The following is a 25,536-nucleotide window of genomic DNA, read 5'->3' on the forward strand; positions in this document are numbered from 1 at the left end:
TCAAAGGAGTGCGTGTCAGGAGCAGATCATGTCACAGAGATAGAGAGAGACAAAAGCAAACAAATCAATAGGGCTGTTTAGCTTTTAAGTATGCGAAGCACCGCGGCACAAAGCTGTTGAATGCGGCAGCTCACACCCCCTCCGTCGGGAGCAGACAAAGAGAGAGAGAGAGTTTGTTTTTCAAGCAAAAATCAATACGTGCCCTTCGAGCTTTTAAGTATGCGAAGCACCATGCAGCATGTCCTTCAGGAAGCAGCTGCACACGTCCCTATCGTCTAGGTGTGCGAACAGCCCCCCTGCTCACACCCCCCTACGTCAGCGCAAGAGAGAGAGAGAAAGTAAGCTGGGTATCTTCTCAGCCATCTACCAATAGCGTCCCTTGTATGAAATCAACTGGGCAAACCAACTGAAGAAGCATGTACCAGAAATTAAAAGACCCATTGTCCACAGAAACCCGCGAAGCAGCGAAAAATCCACGATATATATTTAAATATGCTTACATATAAAATCCGCGATGGAGTGAAGCCGCGAAAGGCGAAGCGCGATATAGCGAGGGATCACTGTATTATTCAATGTATGAAATCTAAAGATCTGCCTTAAATATTTAATAATAGCCATTTTTTTACTGTGTTTTTCTGAGTTTGCATTAAAAAAAACATAGTTTCTGGATGGTAAGGAAGTACTTTAGAGCAGTGATCCCCATGCGGTGGTTCACGAAACTCCAGGGGTTCGCGAAAAAAAATATTGTAATGGTGGAATTTTAAATCCCAGACGTAAAAAATATAACGAAATATTAAATGTAGGCAAATATATTCACAGTACTATTAATAATACAATAATAAAAATGGGTCAACAAATCTATTAAATGTCAAATTCATGGATATTACGGATTGCGACGGAATGATTCTGTAAAATTGTTGAGTTGCAACATGTAACAATCTCTAATGCGATGAGACACTACGCCGCTGGCAATGCGTGTACATTCTCGTGTGATCCGGAAGCTTCCAATTCAGTGAACCGAGAACCCTGAATGCGCTCGAAAGAACAAGAATAACGTTCTTTTTTCCTGTCAGCTTCAAACGCAGATAGTAAAAATGCTCTTCAGGCAGCATTTCGAGTAAGTTACAGAATTGCAAGATCTGGACAAGCACATACAGTGGAAGAAAATTTGATTGGACCGTGTATGAGAGACATCATGAAGTGTATGCTTAGAGAAAAGGCAGCAAAGAAAATTGACCTGGTTCCCTTATCAAACAACACAGTGTTGCAAAGAATTAATGATTTGGCAAATGATGTGGAAAGTAAACTTTTGAAAAAGATAAAATTGAATTATTTTGCGATCCAACTTGATGAGTCAACCGATGTAGCAAACGCCACTGTATTGCTTGTTTATATTAAGTTGTAGGTATATTTTTAAGAATTCCATTCAAGAAGCTGTTTTATTTGCAAAACCTCTGAAAACCACTACGACAGGAGAAGCAATTTTCGATATGATCAATGGCTATTTTGAAAGAAATGGAATAAACTGGTCTTTTTGCGTGGGTGTATGCACAGATGGTGCAAAATCAATGACTGGAAAATTTTCTGGTCTTGTGGCGCGAGTAAAGAAGATCAACAAGAATACTGAATGAACTCATTGCTGTATTCATAGACAAATACTGGCATGTAAACGTATTCCTGTAGAGTTGGGCAATGTTTTAACCGACACTGTAAAAATTGTAAAATTTATAAAATTGTGTGCTACAAACTCTCGTCTGTTCCAGGCGCTTTGTGAGGACTTTGGAAGCCTTCACATTTCTTTACTACTTCATACAGAAGTTAGATGGCTTTCTCGTGGCAAAAGTTTTGACCCGCTTGCTTGAATTGAAGTCTGAAATTGAAGCATTCTTTCTTGACCATCCTTTTCATTTGTCCTCTTGTATATTCAATATTCTTTGGCTGCAAAAATGTGCATACTTAACTGACATTTGTTCTAAATTAAATTATTTAAATCTGTCTTTACAAGGCCCAGGTGTCACCATTTTCAGTGTGCATGATAGAATAGAAGCCATGCTAAAAAAAAAAAGTTCAACTTTTGGATTCAATATCTGGAGATGAATGAGTATGAATGTTTTGGTTTTCTCAGCAGCATTTTATCAGAAAATGAAATTCAACTTAACAAAAATATTAAAAGGGATATTACTGAACATCTCAAACAGCTTCAATTAACTTTCAATGACTATTTTCCTAATAGACCTAATATACAGTATCTGGATCGAACAACTGGATACATAGTCCTTTTCAAGGAGATATAAGTTCATATACTTCTATAACTTTACTGGAAAAAGAAAAACTCATTGATTTATCCTCTGACAGTTCCCTAAAAGCTGTTTTTAAAGATCACTCTTTAATTGACTTTTGGCTCAGTGTAAGAAATGAATATCCTGTTTTGTCAGAAAAAGCCATTAAAGTTATATTACCCTTTTGTACAACATATCTGTGTGAGAAAGGATTTTCAACATACACTTTTCAGCTTTACTATGATGAATGTTCTGTTTTATTGTATTCATTTTGTATTAATTTTTTTGTAGCTATCACTTTAGTTTTATTAATGTTTGTCTGTAAGTGTTTTACGATTATGTTTAGGTTTTTCATTATGAACCATTTATTATTGAATATGGAAAATAAATTTTAATAACAATCCAATTTTATTGTTTTATTTACTATATCGTAATGACTACACAGGGGGGTTTGCCAATTTATTCTGTTTTTTTGAAGGGGTTCACACGGAGAAAAAGGTTCAGAATCACTGCTTTAGAGTTAAGTCTAACAAAAATGCTGTGGTACCAAAAATATGAGTTTTATTTAACAAAAATAAGTTTTTAAAAAAGAGGGATACGCACAAGGATAACATAAAGTACACAAAGAAGTAGACTAATATTTAGGGTGTCTAGAACCCTTACCGTACCACAATGGCCCCTTTACCTCCGTTACCTCCTACTGAAACCTGGCCTCACTTCTCCTCCTGTCGGTTGAGCATTTCAGCTTCCTTTACAAATGGTTCTATAGTAACAACGTGTTTCATTGGGAAGATTTTAAGCTCTTGGCAGAAGCCATTTTTGGACTGAATTTCCCAAATACTTCCTTGTGCAGGATTGACCTCCAGAACTCCTCTCAAGCAGCTGACCTAGACCTCCATCTACTCATCTCAGGTGTTCTTACAGTTCTGACCTCCAGCATAGACTAAAATGGTTAGGCACGCCTGGTGTCATGACCACCATAAAACATAGCTGTTGACCAAACCTACTGTGTTGAGCCTCCCTGGTACCTTTTATTACATTGCAGTACTCCGAAATCTTTACCCACTATCCCACACTATCTTTTCATTATAGTATAGCGCTCCCATAGCAACAACGCCCAAAGTGTCTTCTATAATTAAAGGACATAATGTTCCCCAACTGTGATGGCCATGTTTTTATGTCAACGCCTCATACATTTCCATTGCTAGTGCACTGTCAGCTTGAAGTCTTGCTGCCCATCTTATTTTTCTGTATTGTAGTGTACTGCCTGCAAACTAAGTCCCAAATGTGGAAGCATTATGGGCATTTTGGTAATTGTTGGATGTTACATTTATACTTCACCTGAAAATTGTAGTCATCACAGGTGTAGTTCATGTTTTGCACCTATACATTTTAGTCTTGGATTCACAAGAAGCTATTCCATCTCTAAGTACTGATAACATAGGGCTCATTGCAAAGAATACTGCCTTAAAACCTGACATGTTTACATATTTTCTTTGTTATTCAGATGTTGACTTATCAAAGAATGCTGCCATAATTGATCTTTGTCTTTTGCCTGTAATGAAAGTTGGCAGCAGGATGCCTTTTATAAAGCTAAATTTCAATTGCTAATGTGTCTAGCATGCAAGCAGTAAAACCAGAATAAATCTGATTGATAATTGCATTGCTAATCAAGACAGGGGGTGCCTCAGCTTACTAAATATTAAAACAATACATAAAGATATCATGAAAATAGCTTTTTAATGTTAAGTTAGACTGGTCTTTTTAACCCTTAATTACTCAAACCATTTCTCATCTCATAAGTACTCACGCAGTGTATTTTGTGCACCAGTGTTAAAATGGCTATTTATATGCATTCAGTGAGGTTGTAATATAAAAATATTGTAATAATTTTAAATTGTACATGTTTTTAACTCTTTGAGGGCTGAATATATTTTCTAAAAAACAGTTTCTGAAAAGTAATGGTTTCACACAGAAATCAACATAAAATGTTTGTTGCTGCATGTTGTGGTAGCCAGTTTAACAAGAATGTGCAGCAAGCTTGCTGCCAAGCTGTCTTCACGTGGCTGAGGCAGCAGCAGCAGCAGCGATCAAGGTTTCTACCTCTTATCATTGTTAAGTGGCACTCCTCCCTGGCGAACATAGGCATATCAGCTACATTAACCCATTTATCACCTTGATTAGCTGGGGACCAGTCAACTGAAGCTGGAACCTCACATTCGTTTTCGATCACTTGTATCAAAATCAGAGTCCAACAAGTCATAGTCCAGTTCAGAGATAATAGACCAAATGTCGTCCACGCAGTAGTTTGCTTTATGCATTCACTTTGATCTCTCGCTAGATGTCAGTGCCATTTTTGCTGTTTGCGCCTTGCTAGTCACACAAGCGCAGGAAATCTTGGTCAAACCAATGAAGCTAACTTTCCTTCTAGCAAGGAGAGTCCAGCTAAAACATAACAGTTGGTTTTGTCACAGTTTACAGTCGATTACCATCGTCAACTCCTCCTTTTGACAAAAGTCAACATCAGCCCTGAAAGAGTTAATGTAATTTAATACCATGTTACTGAATAGTAGGACACAGTCTAGGACTATCTGAAAATAAACCTGATCCACTTCTCCAGTGCTCATTCTTCAACGGTCACAGCTTCATCCACTGCAGGATTTGCACATGTATCACAAAGTCATTGCAAGGAGAACATCTCATAATTGTCACACATACATAAGTACCAGCGCAGTGTACCAAATGCACCATATGAAACTTGCGACTGTGTATCTACTCATAATACAGGCTTGGGGCACACTGAAGAGAAACCATTTTGATGCTGAACTTGTAGTGAATCAAGCTGAGGATAGATGGCGGATGCTACCAATAAGTTCAAGTAAAAGGACATTGGACAAAAATAACAGGTTGGTGTACAAAATACACCAGCACGAGTAGTTAAGAGTTAAACAATTCAAAGTCAAACCCACACAAGCCTACTTTGGTCTCCACACACACACACACACACACACACACATTTTATTTATTTATATATATATATATATATATATATATATATATATATATATATATATATATATATATATATATTCACGGCATTCGAAGTCTGTGTCACAATCTGATAGTGTGGGTGGTTACCTACCAGGTAACGCTTTGTGGTTGGCCAGCAATCTGCTAACATCCGCCACGGTGCCCTCGGTTTGTGAAGAGCAGATCATAGAATGGTTGCAATAGTTTACTGTCAAATAAATGCAAAGAGTACACGACACGTGTTTCGCCCTCATTCTGGGCTCATCAGGTGTACACACTCCACTGCACTCCCTCTCGGGAATCGAACCTCGGACGTCAGCGTCAGAGGCGATGCCCCTAACGTTGCGCCACGGCGTGTGGTTCGTTTATTTGATAGCATGTAGATCGGGGTAATTACATTCACGGCATTCGAAGTCTGTGTCACAATCTGATAGTGTGGGTGGTTACCTACCAGGTAACGCTTTGTGGTTGGCCAGCAATCTGCTAACATCCGCCACGGTGCCCTCAGTTTGTGAAGAGCAGATCATAGAATGGTTGCAATAGTTTACTGTCAAATAAATGCAAAGAGTACACGACACGTGTTTCGCCCTCATTCTGGGCTCATCAGGTGTACACACTCCACTGCACTCCCTCTCGGGAATCGAACCTCGGACGTCAGCGTCAGAGGCGATGCCCCTAACATTGCGCCACGGCGTGTGGTTCGTTTATTGGACAGCATGTAGATCGGGGTAATTACATTCGCGGCATTCGAAGTCTGTGTCACAATCTGATAGTGTGGGTGGTTACCTACCAGGTAACGCTTTGTGGTTGGCCAGCAATCTGCTAACATCCGCCACGGTGCCCTCAGTTTGTGAAGAGCAGATCATAGAATGGTTGCAATAGTTTACTGTCAAATAAATGCAAAGAGTACACGACACGTGTTTCGCCCTCATTCTGGGCTCATCAGGTGTACACACTCCACTGCACTCCCTCTCGGGAATCGAACCTCGGACGTCTTATACACAGTATATTCTGAAACCCTGTTAATCCAATTCAGGGTTATGTGATGAGGCTATTTCAGTAGCATTGTGAGCAAGGTGAAAAACAACCCTGGGCAGAACACACACACACGTAATTAATCTAAAATGAGACAGCAATACTAACCTCTGCACCACCACATCACCTCTAACAAAATTTGTTTCTTTTTTTTTTATTTCAGAAATAATCGTTTAGATTGCTTGAAATTTCAACTATAGTACTAATGAGGGTATGTTTATATAACTAGCCTCCTGCACTGTTTTATGTCACCATTTCTAGTGTAATAAAAATCATGGAACAATCACAGCATCTTCACTTTCTCTTGAGTCTAAAACATTTTTGAGTAGGTTTAAGGTGGAAATGAATAGCTTACCCAATCTATAAAAATGTTAAGTGTGGCAATTTGGTGATCACCGTGTGCAAGATGCTGGATAGCTTTAATAAGGATGTGAATATTAATCTAGACACTCTTTTCCTTTGTGTGTATTGAGGATAATTTTCCGGTGATATTGACAGAATCATGAGCACCTGAGACTCAATTCATTGTATGGTGATAACAAAAACAATTTTTGTAGCAGACCAGTCAGATTCAATCATGTCATGGTTGTGTTGAGAAGCAAACACTGTCAGTAAGGCTATGAATATTTTAAAAACCACACTCATTTATTAAGACCATGTATATGCTATAAATACCACAATTCCATTCATACTATAGAATCTCAGATGTAACATTAAGTTCTGTTCAGATCACAATGTTAGTGTTTGAAGTTTCATCTGCTGATGAAAAGCAAAACAGTAATTTTATGCATACTCAAGTACACACTCTACAGATGTTCTATACTCCACACCCAAGTAAACATACTTTATTGTTGAGGTTTTCCCTTATTAGTAAATGCATATACATTTTCAGTATAATTTAATAGTATTTTCCTAGTAATATGGGAAATCATCTATAATTTTAATCCTCAGTAAACTAGTGCCAGGATCCCATAAGGATATAGTGTTTCTGTCTACATCTAGTAATTGAAAGAGGTTCTCAAGCTTTCCCTACTGTTAAAGCAGAGATATTCAAAGAAGCTAGATATGCTAAAGATTTTATTTTTGTCATATAGCCAGAATTTATTATCATGAATTTCTCTTAGAGCTCATTCGACTTATAGTGTACAATTTGCTTTTTCATTGGATGTTACTTGGGCCACTATTGTAAAACAAACTTTTCAGTATCAATATAAAATGTGTTAGCTGCCTTGGATAGTAGTGTGTTTGGACCTAGTCCTTCTTGTTAACTTTTTACTCTAGTGTACTCTGCAGATGATATATTGAGTCTGTCCCACATCCCGTGTGAAAGGGTGCACAATCTGTGGAGTATTGATCCAAAAATCTATATGCCTTCTGTTTTTCTTCCAACATTCTTTCTTTGGCATCTAGTGAGCATAATAAATCTGGTATATGACCATATCTATACCGCAGGCTTACTAGTAAATATTCTTGTTTTCTGAAAATTAATAGCACTTAAGTAGGTCTTACTCTGAAAATAGGAGTAAATTAGACTTTGAATATCAGAGCTCAAATATGTGCTCTACATGAGACTTTCAGATTATACTTTTCAAATGTCTTTTTAGTAGTCTGCTTTTAAAAATAATGACTCTTGCTTGCTTAACTGTGCACATTTTAAAATGGTTTGCAGGGATAATTACTTGCACCCATGCCAAAAATGTCATTTCTAAATGGCATGTAAATGTCTAGGGAAGTGCAGTGTGTTAGTTCATTAAAATAGGGGTTAACTCTTTTTTTCTGGAAGGAAATGAGAGTTGAAATTTTACATTTCAAATTAATAATATACAGAGTTTTAAAGGGTTAATAATTTATCTTTAATCTGGTCAATTTAAAACAAATGCAAATAATTTACTGCATATACTGGTTACTAGATTTTTTCACATGACCAAGAGGCCAGATACAAATTGCTTTGGAGGTAATATCCTTTCTACCTCCCTTTTCAGTATTAGTGTAATTTCTAAATGTCTGTGTCAGAAAGAAATTCTAATATTTTCCTGGCTTTAATTTAAATTGCAAGTAGCATGCATTACATCATTTAAATTTTGTGCATGTCTTGTAACAGTTTGAAGCCTTGTTGGAACAAGAAAAGTTGCAGAAAAACCCAAACTGTTTGTTTATTTAAAAACATGATGGTTGTTACCAAAAACAAAGCAACTGCATTTCTTTCAGGGACTCACTGTGCCTCTCCAAGTCATAACTCTCCTTTTTACTCCTGACTGAAGTTGGTGAACAGGTTCTATAATTTTATTGTCAGATGGATGGAGCAGGGACAGGAATTAGACACTTTGACTTCTTGGTCCTATATTGTTTCACTGGAGAGAGAATGTTAAGGCAGAGAGCCATTTAGTTGGAGGCTCTACCCTTGTGTAATGATTTGATGATTTGAGACAATTTTTTAACATTTTTTTGTCTCAGATAATTTGTTTGTGATGCTTGTGGTTTTATGGAAGCTATATATATAGTGTTTTTGGTCTTCAAAGTGTTCATAATTTATTATTATACAGTAATACAACATTAAATCACATTGGAATTAATTTAGCTTTTTTTACATTGATAAACAAAAAAGAACCAAAAACAGACCTCTGCAAATTGATCTAAATTAATTATATACTAGGGGGCTCCGCCCCCTGCTCGCTTCGCTCGCCAACCCCTGGTGTTGGGAATGACAAAGAGCGTGATGTATGAATGAGATATAGAATAGTGTGACGGTGTAGATGATGCAAATAGAAAGCAAACAATAAAGTGTGTGGCACAGTGTAAAGGTTTCTTTGAAAATTTCTTTGTACACGCCGTTTAAGTGTAAAAGATAATTCCAGCTCAGAACTTGTAAGGTCATTTAAGATGGTTATTGTTGTGATCAGAGTCAAGTTTGTCAGAGCTTAGAAAGAGTTGTGTCTCTCCAAGAAGTAATGGAATGACTTGGGTATTAATGTTTTCCATATTAATATTTTTTGGACATAATATAGTACGTTGTGTTAAAAGGGGCATTTGGTCTAATGAGATTGCTGTTCCAAATGTCTCTGTAACTAAGTTGTCGCAGATAAAGGCTTGAGGAATTGTAATAATATGTGCCTGAAGTCCAGCTGTATTGGTGAGTGTACCATCTCTCAGTTGTAATAAGCAATTGTTATGATCTGGTTCTGGACATCGTATCTTTTTTACTAACTGTATCTTTTGAAAGCAATGCCAATTGTCTGCGTATTTTAAGGTGCACTGAACAATAGCTGAGTGCATGGCATCTGGAAGAATAGCTAATCACTGTCTAAAATCTCCTCCTCATAAAAGTACCTTTCCTTCAAATCGAATATTATTATTCATAAACGTTTGTAGAAGTTTATGAATGGTGTTGAGTAAGTGACTTCATGCCATTGTACATTCATCAATAAACAACATTTTTTCAAGACGGATGTCACGTGCAGTGCCACCGTTAATGTTCATAGTGGATACCGATTTGTAGGATCTAATGCAGTTGATAAAGATTTCACTTTCAGGTACATCGTTAGTTAGAAGCTTTTGTAGATATTCAGTATATGAATGTAAAGAAGGCAGTCTAATTTGACCCTTTTGACAACAACGTGTCAACGTTTGAGAGGCGCGTTGTTGCATGTGTAGTATTTGGGACGTGTTGTTTTGGAGCTGTAATCGATTTGCCTGTGCTGTGTGAGAAGCCCGTTGTAGCCTTCGCTGCCATTAACGTATGTCTGAGACGGGAGGTGTTTCGTTTTGAATCCGTGCCTGTTGCGATGCAGCACTTTGATTGATAGTTTGCGTCATGTGGATCTAGGATGTAGATTTGTGCATATTTGCGTTGTTGATTTGTTTCAGGGTGCACTGTTCCAATGCGATGCAGTATCTGTGCACATATGCGAAAGCAGTATGGGCCATTGCCTTTTGGTGGGCCTGATATTTACTCCGGTATATGCAAAAGCAAATGAACTATTGTAGGATCTAATGCAGTTCATAAAGTTTTTACTTTTAGGTACATCGTCAGTTAGAAGCTTAAGTTGAGCTTTGCGTTTTTGGAGTCGAGACATTTTTTCTTTTAGAAATATGGATAAGTAATAAGGAGTATTGCACTCACTGTTAATATGGAGCCTTTTCTGCGGTTGAACGGTTAATAGTGCCTTATTGTAATGAGATCCACCTATGCTGCATAGCCGTCTATTTTGTTGTTTCTTTCGTTTTCGTGTGTTTGTTCCTGTTATCCTTTCCTTTTCGTTTTGTACCCGTGACCGTGTATTCATGACTTGTTTCTTTCTCAGCATGCGAAATATGGATAAGTAATAAGAAGGATCGCAGTCACTGTTAATATGTTTCTTTTTCTGCAGTTGAACGGTTAATAGTGCTTTATTGTAAGGAGATCCACCAATGCTGACACCTATGCTGTCTAGTGTGAAGGTGTTGATGTTCACTTTAGAATATGTGGCTTTGGGTGTCACTTCTTATGGATGTGTGTGTGTGGGGGGGGTTGAGGATTGTTGTCGCGCGAGCGTCTTCTTTCTTTTTGTGTTCCTGTGTCTTGTTGAATCCCCCTCTTTGTGTGTGTCCCGTCCCTTGCTTGAAGGGTCTGTGGGGTGGTTTTGTGTTCTTTTTTTTGTGTTCCATGGGCTTGTTGAATCCCCCTCTTGGTGTGTGTCTCGTCCGGTGCCTGTAGGGGGGGGGGGGGGGGCCTTGCGGTTGTGCGCGAGCCTCTTTTTTTTTTTTTGGGTCTAGTTTCGTGTGCAATGTGTTTCGTGCTTTGCTTGCATTTGAATACTTTTTTATGTGCCGTTTCTTTTTTTCGGTGCTCTTTGCGCCTCATTTCTCCATTTTTCCTGTGCTCACTCCTTTTTTCTGTGGTCTTGTCCGCCTCTCTCGCCCTCTTCTATCCGCCTTTCTCGGCTCCTCAGCCGACCCTCGCGGACTCTTTTTGCGCCTGCGCAGTACGTCTTTTTGCAGCTACGGCCCATTGCCGGATGTGCCTGCGTCCATCATCCGGTTTAGCATTCTCGGTTAGTAATATGGATATTTATACTAGGAGGCTCCCCCACTGCTTGCTTCGCTCGCCAGCCACTTTGCATCTCTGCCACTCGCATTGTGAAGAGGGGTGCTGAACACACCCCAAGGAGATGCGATCACTCCACCAAAACCCCCTCTTAAATGGTGATACAATGGGAAACAAATAGTTTTTTTTTTTTTTTTTTTTTTTTTTTTTTACCTCCTCTTTGCTCAATCAGCTGCTGGCTTCCTGCTGCAGCCGTGCCGTGTGATCTGCATCTTGCACAGTGCTTCGAACATTTAAAAGCCTGTACAGCAGTTGTCCTACTCTGTCTTATATTTCCGGCCCCGGGCGTGGTTAAATCTCTTGGCACAAACTCTCGTCTCGCAGGACGTGAGTTCTTCATATTTTTTAGTTTATAATTTAAAAGTGGGGTAATAATCTGAAAATCTAACAACATCACCTTAAAGTTCGATACATTCTGAAAAGTATGATACCAAACATATATATGTAGGTTTTAAAATAAACCTGATTTATAGCGTGACATAAAAACGTCACCGTTGCACTTTTAGGCTTAGGATTTTATATATATATATATATATATATATAATATATATATATATATATATATATATAATATATGTGTGTGTGTGTGTGTATATATAGAGTAGATATATGTATAATAATTATACCCAGTGTATTTAGGTATAATAATTATACCTACTGTATAATTATATATTTACCAGTAACCGCGCACTGCACAATAACGTGCAGTGAATACACTTGACTTGAGCATTCATAGTATTCATCCTCTTTCTCTGTACATTTAGTATTCGTTTGCTCAGAGTTTGATGTGCTTGCTGCTTCCTGAGCAGCTCTTCTTTACTCCACCCTAGCGGCCCGCTGCTTCTCTTTTTTCATCGGCATCTTTTCGCATTAAAACTGATTAGTTTTTGTGTTACAATTACTTAGTACGTTTTCTTTAATTTTTCACTTAATCTGGCACTTAAGTCTTCAATCTGCCTCAAGAATGATTAGCGAAAGTGGTAGGGAATGAGAAAAGCACCCATATGCATGCACAGCACGGCCGTCCTTCTGTGCGCTGCCGAGAGTTGATTCTACAATAAAATAAAATAAAAATAAAAAGAGTAATAAAATCATCACCCCGAAAGCGGATAGTAGATGTCACGTAGTATATGTGTACCAAATTTCAAGTCAATAGGTGAAACGGTTTGCGAGCTACAGATGATTTAAAATCCTGGACAGACAAATGAACAGCCAAGGTAGCATATTATAGAAGAAGTTACTAGGGGGCTTCGCTTGCCAACCCCCGTGTTTGGTTTTCCGGATACAGTGATCCCTCGCTATATCGCGCTTCGCCTGTATTGGCTTCACTCTATCGCGGATTTTATATGTAAGCATATTTAAATATATATCGCAGATTTTTTGCTGGTTCGCGGATTTCTGAGGACAATGGGTCTTTTAATTTCTGGTACATGCTTCCTCAGTTGATTTGCCCAGTTGATTTCATACAAGGGACGCTATTGGCAGATGGCCGAGAAGCTACCCAACTTACTTTCTCTCTCTCTCTCTCTCTCTTGCGCTGACTTTCTCTGATCCTGACGTAGGGGGTGTGAGCAGGGGGGCTGTTCGCACACCTAGACGATACGGACGCTCGTCTAAAAATGCTGAAAGATTATCTTCACGTTGCTACCTTCTGTGTGCAGCTGCTTCGTGAAGTGACATGCTGCACGGTGCTTCGCATACTTAAAAGCTCAAAGGGCACGTATTGATTTTTGACTTTGTTTTTCTCTATCTCTCTCTCTCTCTCTCTCTCTCTCCCTGCTCCTGACGGGGGGGGGTGTGAGCTGCCGCCTTCAACAGCTTTGTACCGGCGGTGCTTCGCATACTTAAAAGCCAAACAGCCCTATTGATTTGTTTGCTTTCCTCTCTGTTTCCTTTGAAGAGGAAGATATGTTTGCATTCTTTTAATTGTGAGACAGAACTGTCATCTCTGTCTTGTCATGGAGCACAGTTTAAACTTTTGAAAAAGAGACAAATGTTTGTTTGCAGTGTTTGAATAACGTTCCTGTCTCTCTACAACCTCCTGTGTTTCTGCGCAGATCTGTGACCCAAGCATGACAATATAAAAATAACCATATAAACATATGGTTTCTACTTCGCGGATATTCTTTTTTCGCGGGTGGCTCTGGAACGCAGCCCCCGCGATGGAGGAGGGATTACTGTACACACTTTTAAGATTTTTTTTTTCTTTGAATTGTTGCAATTTCATTAGTTTCACTTTTATTTCAGAACTTCTGTAAAAACAATATTTGGAATCTTTGGAGTCCCAATATGCTGAATCTTATAAATGAGATCTGTGAGACATGTGTTTAATGACTTTGTACCATAACTCAGGATAGGTTTCTCTGTTTGGAATTTCAGCACAGACAAAGCGATCCACATCATCAGCAGTTAATAATTTTTTTTTGCAAAGTAACCAATAAATGTATGTGAGGTAAAACACGTTTTTGAAATTCTCTGACTTAAACTTCAAAGCCTTACAATATTTACATACTTTAGACATATCACCTGTGTCCATATATTCGAACTCTGTTCGCCTTTTAGTTATTTCTCCGAGTAATAATTTCTCTTTTTTTGCGCTAATGCGATGTTTACTTTCTTTGTTTTGACACTGTCGTTTTTTTCTGCTTTCATATTCTGTATCTTGCTCTGCATGTGTTTCGCGCCTACTTTTTTTTTTGAGTCTTTTGAATTCCAGTTTTCATTATCTCTAACCTGCTCTACATGTGTTTGGCCCCTTTGTTTTGTAACCTTTTTATGACGTTTTACTTTGTTTTCTACTCTGTCTTTTATTTCTGACCTCGCTTTGTCCTGCTTTTTTTTCAATTACACCTGGTCCGTGGTGAATATTTTCCATTTTTTGAGTAATAATTTCCATTTATTTGTGCTACTGCGATCTTTACTTTCTTTTTTTTATACTTTCTAATTTTCCTACTTTCATATTCTTTAACTTTCTCCACATTTGTATCACGCATACGTTTTTTTTTTTTCTGAGCCTTTCGAATTCCACTGCTTTCATAGTATGCTCTGCATGTGTATAGCGCCAACGTTTGTGAACGTCATTATGACGTTGTACTTTGTCTTTTACTCTGTCTTTTAATTCTGAGCCCGATTGGACGTGCTTTGTTTCAATTCCACTTGTTATGGGCTGATAATTTGCACCTAGATTATTTTTTCTTTTTTGCTCTTTTTTTCTCTCCAACGCTTTTGAGTCTCTTTTCTCCACGCTGCTTTCTTCTTCGCTTAGTCATCAACGTTTCATTTGTAACATATTGTCCTTATACGCTTTATATGTGCTGAGACCCTGGATCTGTGTGTGCTCAAATTCTTCACAAGACTGAATGTTTTGCTGCCCCGTTGTCTTATTTGATATTGGTTTGTAAGTAGGGCGTGTCTTGCAAGAATCTCATGTTGTACGCCATCGCAAGACGGGCCTTGGTCAATCTCTTGGCACAATGTCTCATGTTTAAGGTCCTCGCAGTCTTTCAACTGTCTTCCGTGATCTTAATGTGAAGATCACGTCTCGACGCAATACTGCTTCTCTTCAGGATTTTTTTTTATAATAGAGAGATAATCATACAGTGGGTATAGAAAAGAACCACCCCCTTTGAAACTATTCACATTTTGTTGCTTCACAGCCTAAAATGAAAACACACAAAAAATATTTTTTTCAGCTTTATTTACATAATGCAACTTATAACATTCAAGATATAATAGCAACAGTTCATATAAATAATAAATAAAAATCAAGAATCAATGAGATTAACATAGGATCACCCCCTTCCAAATAATACTTGTAAACTTAATCAGGTATAAGTATTCTCCTTCTCCCTTGCACACCAAAGTAATTAGCTTCCACCAGTAATCAGTTGTAATCATTGTGATTAATTTAGCATTAAACAGCTTTTCCTGGAGCAGTCCAGTGTATGGTAATGCAACTGAAAGCAAACAACTGACTGAGTGGCAAAGCACGTTCAAAAAATCTCAAGGATAAAGTGGTGGACAGGCACAAATCAGAAGATGGATACAAAAAGATTTCAAAAGCTTTATCATCCCTAGGAGCACAATAACGTCCATAATTAAGAAGTGGAATATGTTTGGTATTACTAGGACCTTCCCCAGATCAGGCCGTCTGTCCAAACTGGATTGAAAAATGGTAAGGGAGCTGGACAGAGAGGGTACAAGAGGCCGGTGGGGGGATGTTGGCGGGTTGGGCAGTATTGTCGGTTTGATCCGTTATCAATGCAAACTTTATCATTTTTTATTTATTATTATTTTTCTGAACTGTTGCGCTTATATATATATATATATATATATATATATATATATATATATATATATATATATATATATCTCCATCCATCCATTTTCCAACCCGCTGAATCCAAACACAGGGTCACGGGTGTCTGCTGAGCCAATCCCAGCCAACACAGGGCACAAGGCAGGAACCAATCCTGGGCAGGGTGCCAACCCACCGCAGGACACACACAAACACACCCACACACCAATCACACACTAGGGCCAATTTAGAATCACCAACCCACCTAACCTGCATGTCTTTGGACTGTGGGAGGAAACCGGAGCGCCCGGAGGAAACCCACGCAGACACAGGGAGAACATGCAAACTCCACGCAGGGAGGACCCGGGAATCGAACCCAGGTCCCCAGATCACCCAACTGTGAGGCAGCAGCGCTACCCACTGCACCACCGTGCCGCCATATATATATATATATATATATATATATATATATATATATATATATAAATAAATAAAAAATATAATATATGACTTGTATGTGTTTCGTTTTTAAGCTGTAACAAAATGTAGATATTTTCAGATTGGATGTTTCTTTTCTATACCCACTGTATATATAAGAAACAAAATAACTGACTGCTAAAGTGTTCACACCCCTTCGATCAGTATTTACTAGATACACCTTTGACTACAGTTCTAGCCTTGAGACTGTATGTACAGACCTCTGTCAGCTATGCACATCTGGATACTGCAGATTTTCTGTATTCTTCTTTGCAAAACTGCTCAACAAATGTCATGCATGAATGGGGATAGTGAGTGAACAAGCACAACTACTCAGTAGGATTGAGATCTGGACTTGGTTACTTCTGGATGTTAAAGGATACATTCAATATCCTTCAAGTTGGAAGTTATTGAAATTGTCATATGAAATTATGTTCTAAAGTTAAGTGTTTTCTATAAAAAAAGAAAAAAAAAATATCTTACCTGCACTGGTTCTTTACAGTAGAGGCTATGGGGCAAGGGGGGAAAGCTTAAAAGCTTACCAAATAGGTCCATTTTTCAAGCCTAGACAGTTGTCAAGTATTAATCCGCAACTTGGGATTACACACACACACACACACTAACATAGTTTATACGTACATGTCATTTTATTTTAACAAAAACACCAATATTATAAGATTCAGCCATTTTAAAAGAACACAGTTGTGCATAATAGCTCAGCACTTACCCTTCCTGTGCAACAACCTCCCCACTCCTGTGGTGTGGTTTCCTCTCAGAAGTCCAAATCACAATAAACCTTTCATGTAGTGTGGTTGGTTTTGTTTTTATTAACCTCTTTAGTTATGTGAGAACTCACACAAGCAAGTAGAAAACATATCCTTATCATGAGAAAAATAGTACCAGGAATATGCAATGAAACAATTATTTCCAGGTGCCTTTTTTCGTCACAAACATGTGTCTGAAACATGTAAGGTATGTTTTTGCACATATCGAAACTTTTGCTGTTTCATCTCTAAGTTTTTGTTTTACAGTAGTGTTCCGTGCCTCATAACCATCATTGTAAAATGCAAGTGCAGGTAAGATAGTTTTTAAAATATAGTACTTAACTTTAGAGCACAGTTTTCTGTGGCAAAGTCCTGTATACTGTGTTTGTAAAGAAATAACTTCAACTCCTTTAACATTGTTCTTAATAAGCCATTCCTTAGTAGCTTTGGCTTTATGCTTAGGGTTGTTGTCTTGCTTTTAAACAAATTTTCTCTCTTGGCTCTGGTTTTTTGCAGGCTGCATCAGGCTTTACTCTGCAATTTCCCTTTATTTTGCTGCACCAATTTTCCGCTCTGCTCTCATAAGACTTCCAGGGTCTGCTGCAGAGTAGCATCCCCTCAGCATGATGCTCCCTCCTTGCTTCATAGTGGATTTGGTGTGTTTTTCATAATGTGCAGCAGTTCAAACTTGGTGTTTAGTCTCAAGGTTAAAAATGTATATTTTGGTCTTTTCATACCATAGAACCTTCTTCTAGCTGACTTCACAGTCTCCATGTGCCTTTTGCAAATTGTTAGCAAGATGTCATGTGCGTTTATTTTTTTTACTTTGCCATAATGCTGCTACTTGGATATTTCAGTCCCCTTTTCACAAAGTTGCTTAGAGTGTTCTTTTGTCTTCATTGTGCAGGTTAGGCCATAATATTGGCAGCACAAGTTGTTAGACAAGTTGCTAGATAAGGTGCATTTACACTGCAATCAATAGAAACCTCTTAACTACAGGCTTGTGAGCTTTTAACTAATTATGCGATGGCTTAGGTGTGTCATATTAAACGTGGTGAATACTTGTGCAGTCAGTTATTTTGTGTTTTATGTTTGTAATTTGCTAGGACCAGTTTGCAGAGATCTGTTTTTATTTTGTCATTAAATGAGCATGTTTCTATTGATCAGTGTCCAAAAAGCCAAATTAAGTCAGATTCCGGTGTGCTTTAATGTTGTATGAAAGTGAAATGCCAGTAAATGTTTTTTACAGGCACTATATCTGGAATTAATAATATGTTGGTGTCTTGTATTAATAATTTAATTGCAAGAAAATAGAATCTACTGTTGTTGTTTTTCAAGTTTACTGTGTCACCGTCTTGTAAATTTCAACATGTAATGGCCGCATTTTAAAGATGTGCTTTACTGTTGCTAAGTGCATTAGTTCCAGAAGGCGTAATGCACCATGTCACTGATGCTATGCTTTATAACCCCACTCTACATTCAGTACCAAAGACTAAACATTCTTTTTTTAACAATTTTCATTTGTAGTTACTGTCATTTGGTATTCACCTCTTGCCTTTTTTCCTCCCTAATCATTAACATTTTAGTGTTTAGGTTTTGGTGACAATACACCCCTCCTTTAACCGTCACCTTATCGTGGTGGAGGGGTTTGCGTGTCCCAATGATCCTAGGAGCTCTGTTGTCCGGGGCTTTATGCCCCTGGTAGGGCCACCCAAGGCAAACTGGTCCTAGGTGAGGGATGAGACAAAGAGCGGTTAAACAAACCTCCTATGAAGAAAAACAATTTTGGACGGCGTTTTCCCTTGCCCGGACGCGGGTCACCGGGGCCCCACTCTGGAGCCAGGCCTGGAGGTGGGGCTCGTTGGCGAGCGCCTGGTGGCCGGGCTTGCACCCATGGGGCTTGGCCGGGCACAGCCCGAAGAGGCAACGTGGGTCCCCCCTTCCCATGGGCTCACCACCTATGGGAGGGGCCAAGGAGGTCGGGTGCAGTGTGAGTTGGGTGGTGGCCGAAGGCGGGGACCTTGGCGATCCGATCCTCGGCTACAGAAACTGGCTCTTGGGACGTGGAATGTCACCTCTCTGAAGGGGAAGGAGCCTGAGCTAGTGCGCGAAGTTGAGAGGTTCCGGCTAGATATAGTCGGACTCACCTCGACGCACAGCTTGGACTCTGGAACCAATCTCCTTGAGAGGGGCTGGACTCTCTACCACTCTGGAGTTGCCCCCGGTGAGAGGCGCCAAGCAGGTGTGGGTATACTTATTGCCCCCCAACTTGGAGCCTGTACATTGGGGTTTACCCCGGTGGACGAGAGGGTAGCCTCCCTTCGCCTTCGGGTGGGGGGACGGGTCCTAACTGTTGTTTGTGCGTATGCACCGAACAGCAGTTCGGAGTACCCACCCTTTTTGGAGTCCCTGGAGGGGGTGCTAGAGGGCATACCTTCTGGGGACTCCCTCATTCTGCTGGGAGACTTCAATGCTCACGTGGGCAATGACAGTGAGACCTGGAAGGGCGTGATTGGGAGGAATGGCCTCCCTGATCTGAACCCGAGCGGTGTTTTGTTATTGGACTTCTGTGCTCGTCACGGATTGTCCATAACGAACACCATGTTCAAGCATAGGGGTGTTCATATGTGCACTTGGCACCAGGACACCCTAGGCCTCAGTTCGATGATCGACTTTGTGGTCGTGTCGTCGGACTTGCGGCCACATGTCTTGGACACTCGGGTGAAGAGAGGGGCGGAGCTGTCAACTGATCACCACCTGGTGGTGAGTTGGCTTCGATGGTGGGGGAGGATGCCGGTCAGGCGTGGTAGGCCCAAACATGTTGTGAGGGTCTGCTGGGAACGTCTGGCAGAGCCCCCTGTCAGAAGTAGCTTCAACTCCCACCTCCGGCAGAACTTCGACCACATCCCGAGGGAGGGTGGGGGACATTGAGTCCGAATGGGCCATGTTCCGTGCCTCTATTGTTGAGGCAGCTGACCGGAGCTGTGGCCGTAAGGTGGTCGGTGCCTGTCGTGGCGGCAATCCCCGAACCCGCTGGTGGACACCGGCGGTGAAGGATGCCGTCAAGCTGAAGAAGGAGTCCTACGGGACCCTTTTGTCCTGTGGGACCCCAGAGGCAGCTGATAGGTACCGGCAGGCCAAGCGGAATGCGGCTTTGGTGGTTGCTGAGGCAAAAACTCGGGCGTGGGAGGAGTTTGGGGAGGCCATGGAGAATGACTTTCGGACGGCTTCGAGGAGATTCTGGTCCACCATCCGGCGTCTCAGGAAGGGGAAGCAGTGCAGTGCAGTGGTGCGCTGCTGACCTCGACTCGGGATGTTGTGGGTCGGTGGGGGGAATACTTCGAAGACCTCCTCAATCCCATTAACATGCCTTCCAATGAGGAAGCAGAGCCTGGGGACTCAGAGGTGGGCTCCCCCATCTCTGGGACTGAGGTCACCGAGGTGGTCAAAAAACTCCTTGGTGGTAGGGCCCCGGGGGGTGGATGAGATACGCCCGGAGTTCCTCAAGGCTCTGGATGTTGTAGGACTGTCTTGGCTGACACGCCTCTGCAACATCGCATGGACATCAGGGACAGTGCCTCTGGATTGGCAGACCGGGGTGGTGGTCCCCCTCTTTAAGAAGGGGGATCGGAGGGTGTGTTCCAACTACAGAGGGATCACACTCCTCAGCCTCCCTGGAAAAGTCTATTCAGGGGTCCTGGAGAGGAGGGTCCGTCGGATAGTCGAGCCTCGGATTCAGGAGGAACAGTGTGGTTTTCGTCCTGGTCGCAGAACAGTGGACCAGCTCTATACCCTTAGCAGGGTCCTGGAGGGTGCATGGGAGTTTGCCCAACCAGTCTACATGTGTTTTGTGGACTTAGAAAAGGCATTCGACCGTGTCCCTCGGGGAATCCTGTGGGGGGTACTCCGAGATTATGGGGTACCGGCCCCCCTGATAAGGGCTGTTCAGTCCCTGTACGATCGGTGCCAGAGCTTGGTCCGCATTGCCGGCAGTAAGTCGAACCCGTTTCCAGTGAGAGTTGGACTCCGCCAGGGCTGCCCTTTGTCACCGATTCTGTTCATATCTTTTATGGACAGAATTTCTAGGCGCAGCCAGGGTGTTGAGGGGGTCCAGTTTGGTGGGCTCAGGATTGGGTCACTGCTTTTTGCAGATGATGTTGTCCTGTTTGCTTCATCAGGCCGTGATCTTCAGCTCTCTCTGGATCGGTTCACAGCCGAGTGTGAAGCGGCTGGGATGAGAATCAGCACCTCCAAATCCGAGACCATGGTCCTCAGCCGGAAAAGGGTGGAGTGCCCTCTCAGGGTTGGTAGCGAGATCCTGCCCCAAATGGAGGAGTTCAAGTATCTCGGGGTCTTGTTCACGAGTGAGGGAAGAATGGAGCGTGAGATCGACAGGCGGATCGGTGCGGCATCCGCAGTAATGCGGGCATTGCATCGGTCTGTCGTGGTGAAAAAGGAGCTGAGCCGCAAGACGAAGCTCTCAATTTACCAGTCGATCTATGTTCCTACCCTCACCTATGGTCATGAGCTATGGGTAGTGACCGAAAGAACGAGATCGCGAATACAAGCGGCTGAAATGAGTTTCCTCCGCAGGGTGTCTGGGCTTTCCCTTAAAGATAGGGTGAGAAGCTCAGTCATCCGGGAGGGGCTCAGAGTAGAGCCGCTGCTCCTCCGCATCGAGAGGAGTCAGATGAGGTGGCTCGGGCATCTGATCAGGATGCCTCCTGGACGCCTCCCTGGTGAGGTGTTCCGGGCACGTCCAACCGGGAGGAGGCCCCGGGGAAGACCCAGGACACGCTAGAGGGACTATGTCTCTCGACTGGCCTGGGAACGCCTTGGGATTCTCCCGGAAGAGCTAGAAGAAGTGGCCGGGGAGAGGGAAGTCTGGGCATCTCTGCTCAAGCTACTGCCCCCGCGACCCGACCTCGGATAAGCAGGAGACAATGGATGGATGGTTTTGGTGACAATACATCTCTTGGTTGTCAATAGTGCTGAGTGGCGAAATGTGAAAATGCGTTACTCACAGCGAATATGCTGTGTTTGCCAGTGACCTCGATGGCAAAATATTCTTCCAGAAAATTGCCATGTGGATAGATTAGGCAAATGTTTTTTTCCCAGTCACCTCTTGATGCTTTGCGAGGCCAACGTGACATCACAGAGCTATAGCAGCCATGTGCAGAACTTTCATGAATGCCTACCAGAAGATTGTTGTCAATTTAATTGGAAAAAAAAAAGCATTTCAGCTTCTAAACATTGGTGAACCCAGCTTCTCCCATCCCGTCCACTGAACTGTGCTGTAAAATATTTTCTCTGTCTCTAACCTAAATCATTAATTTTCACTCGCAGGTGTTTCAGCCTCCTCTGGACTTGCCAGTGAAACACTGCCAGATTTCCATTCTGCAAAAAAATAAATAAATAAATAAAACATTGTAGTATTTCTAGTACTGCCAGTGGATATTTAACACTGATCACTATGCACGCACTAACAATGCAGCATCACATGGCTGATTATGCATGAAAATTAGCTGTGCGCTCAGCAATAATCTTAAAACAAGCCTTAAAAGCACCTAACTCTTCCCCTCCTCAGAAAACAAAAAGACGTTCCCACAGTGCCCAGAGCTGCATCAACAAACAATGGAATGAGCCAGATTGGCACTTTTTCTTCACAATGATCTATATTTTCTTTACTTATTGCTATTTTGTGGACGATTTGTTGTATTTTGTTGTATTTGTAGGCAGTGTCCACGCAGTGGACAATCGGATATCTATAAGCCCTTGATAATCCTCTAAAGCCAGCCCCACATAGGCACTTATTTCTGACACACATTTTTTTAAACTACAGTACTTAATCATGGAACAAAATGCACTTTGTTACCATAACATTCGACTTAAATCCCATTCTCAGCCAATTTAATCTTTTTAAATATTATCCACCTTTAAAGCATTGTCATAGCCACAGCTATTAGGTTTAGGATTAAAACAACAGCAGGTCAATAAAACTAAAAAAAAGGGGGTTCTAAGAGTGCAATGTGAGATGAATCCTACACACAGCAGAATGTCAGGTATTGGGTAGCTGTCTTTATGTGGTATACGTTGTCCCAAGTTATAGCCTGAACAGAAGCAACTCCTACCTTGTTATGTGATCACTGGTTAATTTCGTCATTGCAACATTTATGTACACCTGCATAGGCTTCATGGGATCTGTAACTAGTTATGTTGTCAATGCAGTGCATATTAATATTTTGTCTTGGCAAGTCACTTTCGTTTGCAGATTACAGCTTTATCATATACATACAAGATTGTTAACACTGGTCCACATGAAGCAACTGCTGAAAGAATTTAGGTGTTTACATTGACATAATATTTTATTGTGTAGGTGGTGTGAGGAGACAATTAAAAAGAAAAAGAAAATGATAGGTTATTATAAAAATTGTTCAATATAAATCAAGGGGCGTTATGCTTAAGTTCAGTAATGTGTTACTTGAGGCCAAATTTGGAGTTCAGTTCTGGTCAAAACTCCAGAAAAGAAAATAGCAGGTTTAATGCTGCACTTGAAGAGCAAGCAGGAAGATCTCTGAAGTAAAGGGCATGTCCTACTCTTGACAGGCTAAGGGAATTAAACCTGTTCGGTCCTTAGAAAAAAAGAAAAAAGAAAGAAAAAGACTGTGTCAATGAAGGTCCAGCAGAATTCATAAAATTAAATAGTGAATCACATTCTCTAGGCTGCTGTTAGACATTAAGGAGGAATCAGAAAACACTTCTTTACATAAAAGAATTGTGGAATTTCAATCAAATTTGCAGGTCATTTAGTTGAAGGGGAATCTTTCGCAATTTTGGAAAAGAGGTACTGAAACAACTTAAGTTTTAACCGTCTAAATGAATTTGATCTGATGGAATGGTCTAATTTCATTTGTGAAACTTCTTATGTTTCTGTGTATTATGATTCTTATTTAAGGAGCTTTAAAAATTTTAAAAATCATTTAAACATTATTCCCTACCCAGTTTTACAGTTAAATGTGTTAACTCACTCCAGGAGGTGAATTGTAAAACAACATGACGAAAATTAATGTAAGCAGCACAGATGATAATAATATAAAATTGTTCTTGTCAGTGGTTCTTAACTGTTTTCTTATAGTTTTACCCTCTCTGAAATGTGCAGACAATACACATCTAAACCCCAGTAATTCAACCTTGTCACAGCCAAAGGTGGTGTTTAGCTTTATTATTGTTCTTGTGACAAAGGCATAGAGGTACCCTTGAAATCTGACAGTGACAGTCAACTCTCCTTGTTATAAATATTTTCAAGCAACTCTCTATAATTCCCACATGCCATGAAAATTAAAAGATATTTGGTAGTGTGAAGCTGATTTGTACTCTTTTTCAGAACATTCTCATTTAAGAGGAAGGCTTTCTTTAGGCATAATTGTCATTAGTAACACTGGCATTCAAAGCTGATTATAGTTTTATGATTGTAAAATGTAAAATCAAACCATTTGCATTTTCATTTTGCATTGTTTTTATTAAAATTCTTATGATAGTGGCATAGTTTTCCTGGTCCTTATTGTCAACTTGAATGAAATATTCCTAAAAATTAAAGTGGAAAAAATGAAAAATTGAAAGTGGATGCTTGTGGTAAAATAGGACAAGGAGAACATAACTTGTCAGTTTATTTATACATTATTGAATCTGTACTTCCTGCATGTTAGAAGACAGGTACATACAGTATAGTTACAAATTATTGTTGGTTATATGATTTTACAATCATATCAGAACATATGTGCTTCAAATATATATACACTAGTATTTAACTTGTCCCCTACTGTCTGTATTAGTAGGAATATCTTCAAGTGAAATAGCGGTAAAATATGGCACATTAGCAAATTGCATGAGGTCTTTATCATATTTAAGATCCGGCCAGATTGAGTCAGACCATTATTTCATAAATTTTCCTAAACAGAAAAAATGAAAATACATTTAAGCAGCTGAGAAGAATTAAGTTTTTATTTATTTATTTCAGATGTGGGAAGAGGCTATATCTTTGGGCAAAGAACTTTCAGAGCAGTATGAAACAGAAATGTTTGATTATGAACAACTGAGTACGCTTTTGGTAAGTACTTGTAAGCTTGCCTTTGATGAATGGTGGATTTTTTTTTTAATTTTATGTATCTCTGAACAGTAAGCAGTAACAAAACTTGTCATCATAATGACACTCTATAAGCCTAATTTGAACTGTTCTTTTTTTCCAGCAAAAACAAGCACACTTCTATGAAAGTATAGTGAAAGTGATAAGGCCAAAGCCAGATTATTTTGCAGTAGGATACTACGGCCAGGGATTTCCAACATTCATTAGGGTAAGAATTTTATTTATTTAGTGGTTTTTATACATTTATTTATATATGCATCTGTCTGTCTAGCCGTCTCTTTTTTTTTTACAGCAGCAGTACAAGAGTGCAGCAAAACTGCAGAGTCTTTTAAACACTTAAAAACAGCAGTATGGCTTTTTGGTTTGTGTGCTGCATGCTTTTATGGTGTTCTTTTTTCTTGCCAGCTTCTGACAAAACCTTTTATTGA

General features: G+C 40.2%; 1 protein-coding gene across 1 annotated transcript in view; it reads left to right on the top strand.

The window, feature by feature from the left end:
* dock1 (dedicator of cytokinesis 1) overlaps positions 1-25,536 on the top strand; it is an 870,017-nt gene that overhangs the window by 718,709 nt on the left and 125,772 nt on the right. Inside the window, exons 39-40 of the mRNA XM_051924023.1 lie at positions 24,983-25,072; positions 25,212-25,316. Of these exons, the coding sequence (XP_051779983.1) occupies positions 24,983-25,072; positions 25,212-25,316 (195 nt within the window). The remainder of the gene's footprint in view (positions 1-24,982; positions 25,073-25,211; positions 25,317-25,536) is intronic.

This window comes from Erpetoichthys calabaricus, chromosome 2 (assembly GCF_900747795.2).
Source record: "Erpetoichthys calabaricus chromosome 2, fErpCal1.3, whole genome shotgun sequence".
Lineage (NCBI taxonomy): Eukaryota > Metazoa > Chordata > Cladistia > Polypteriformes > Polypteridae > Erpetoichthys > Erpetoichthys calabaricus.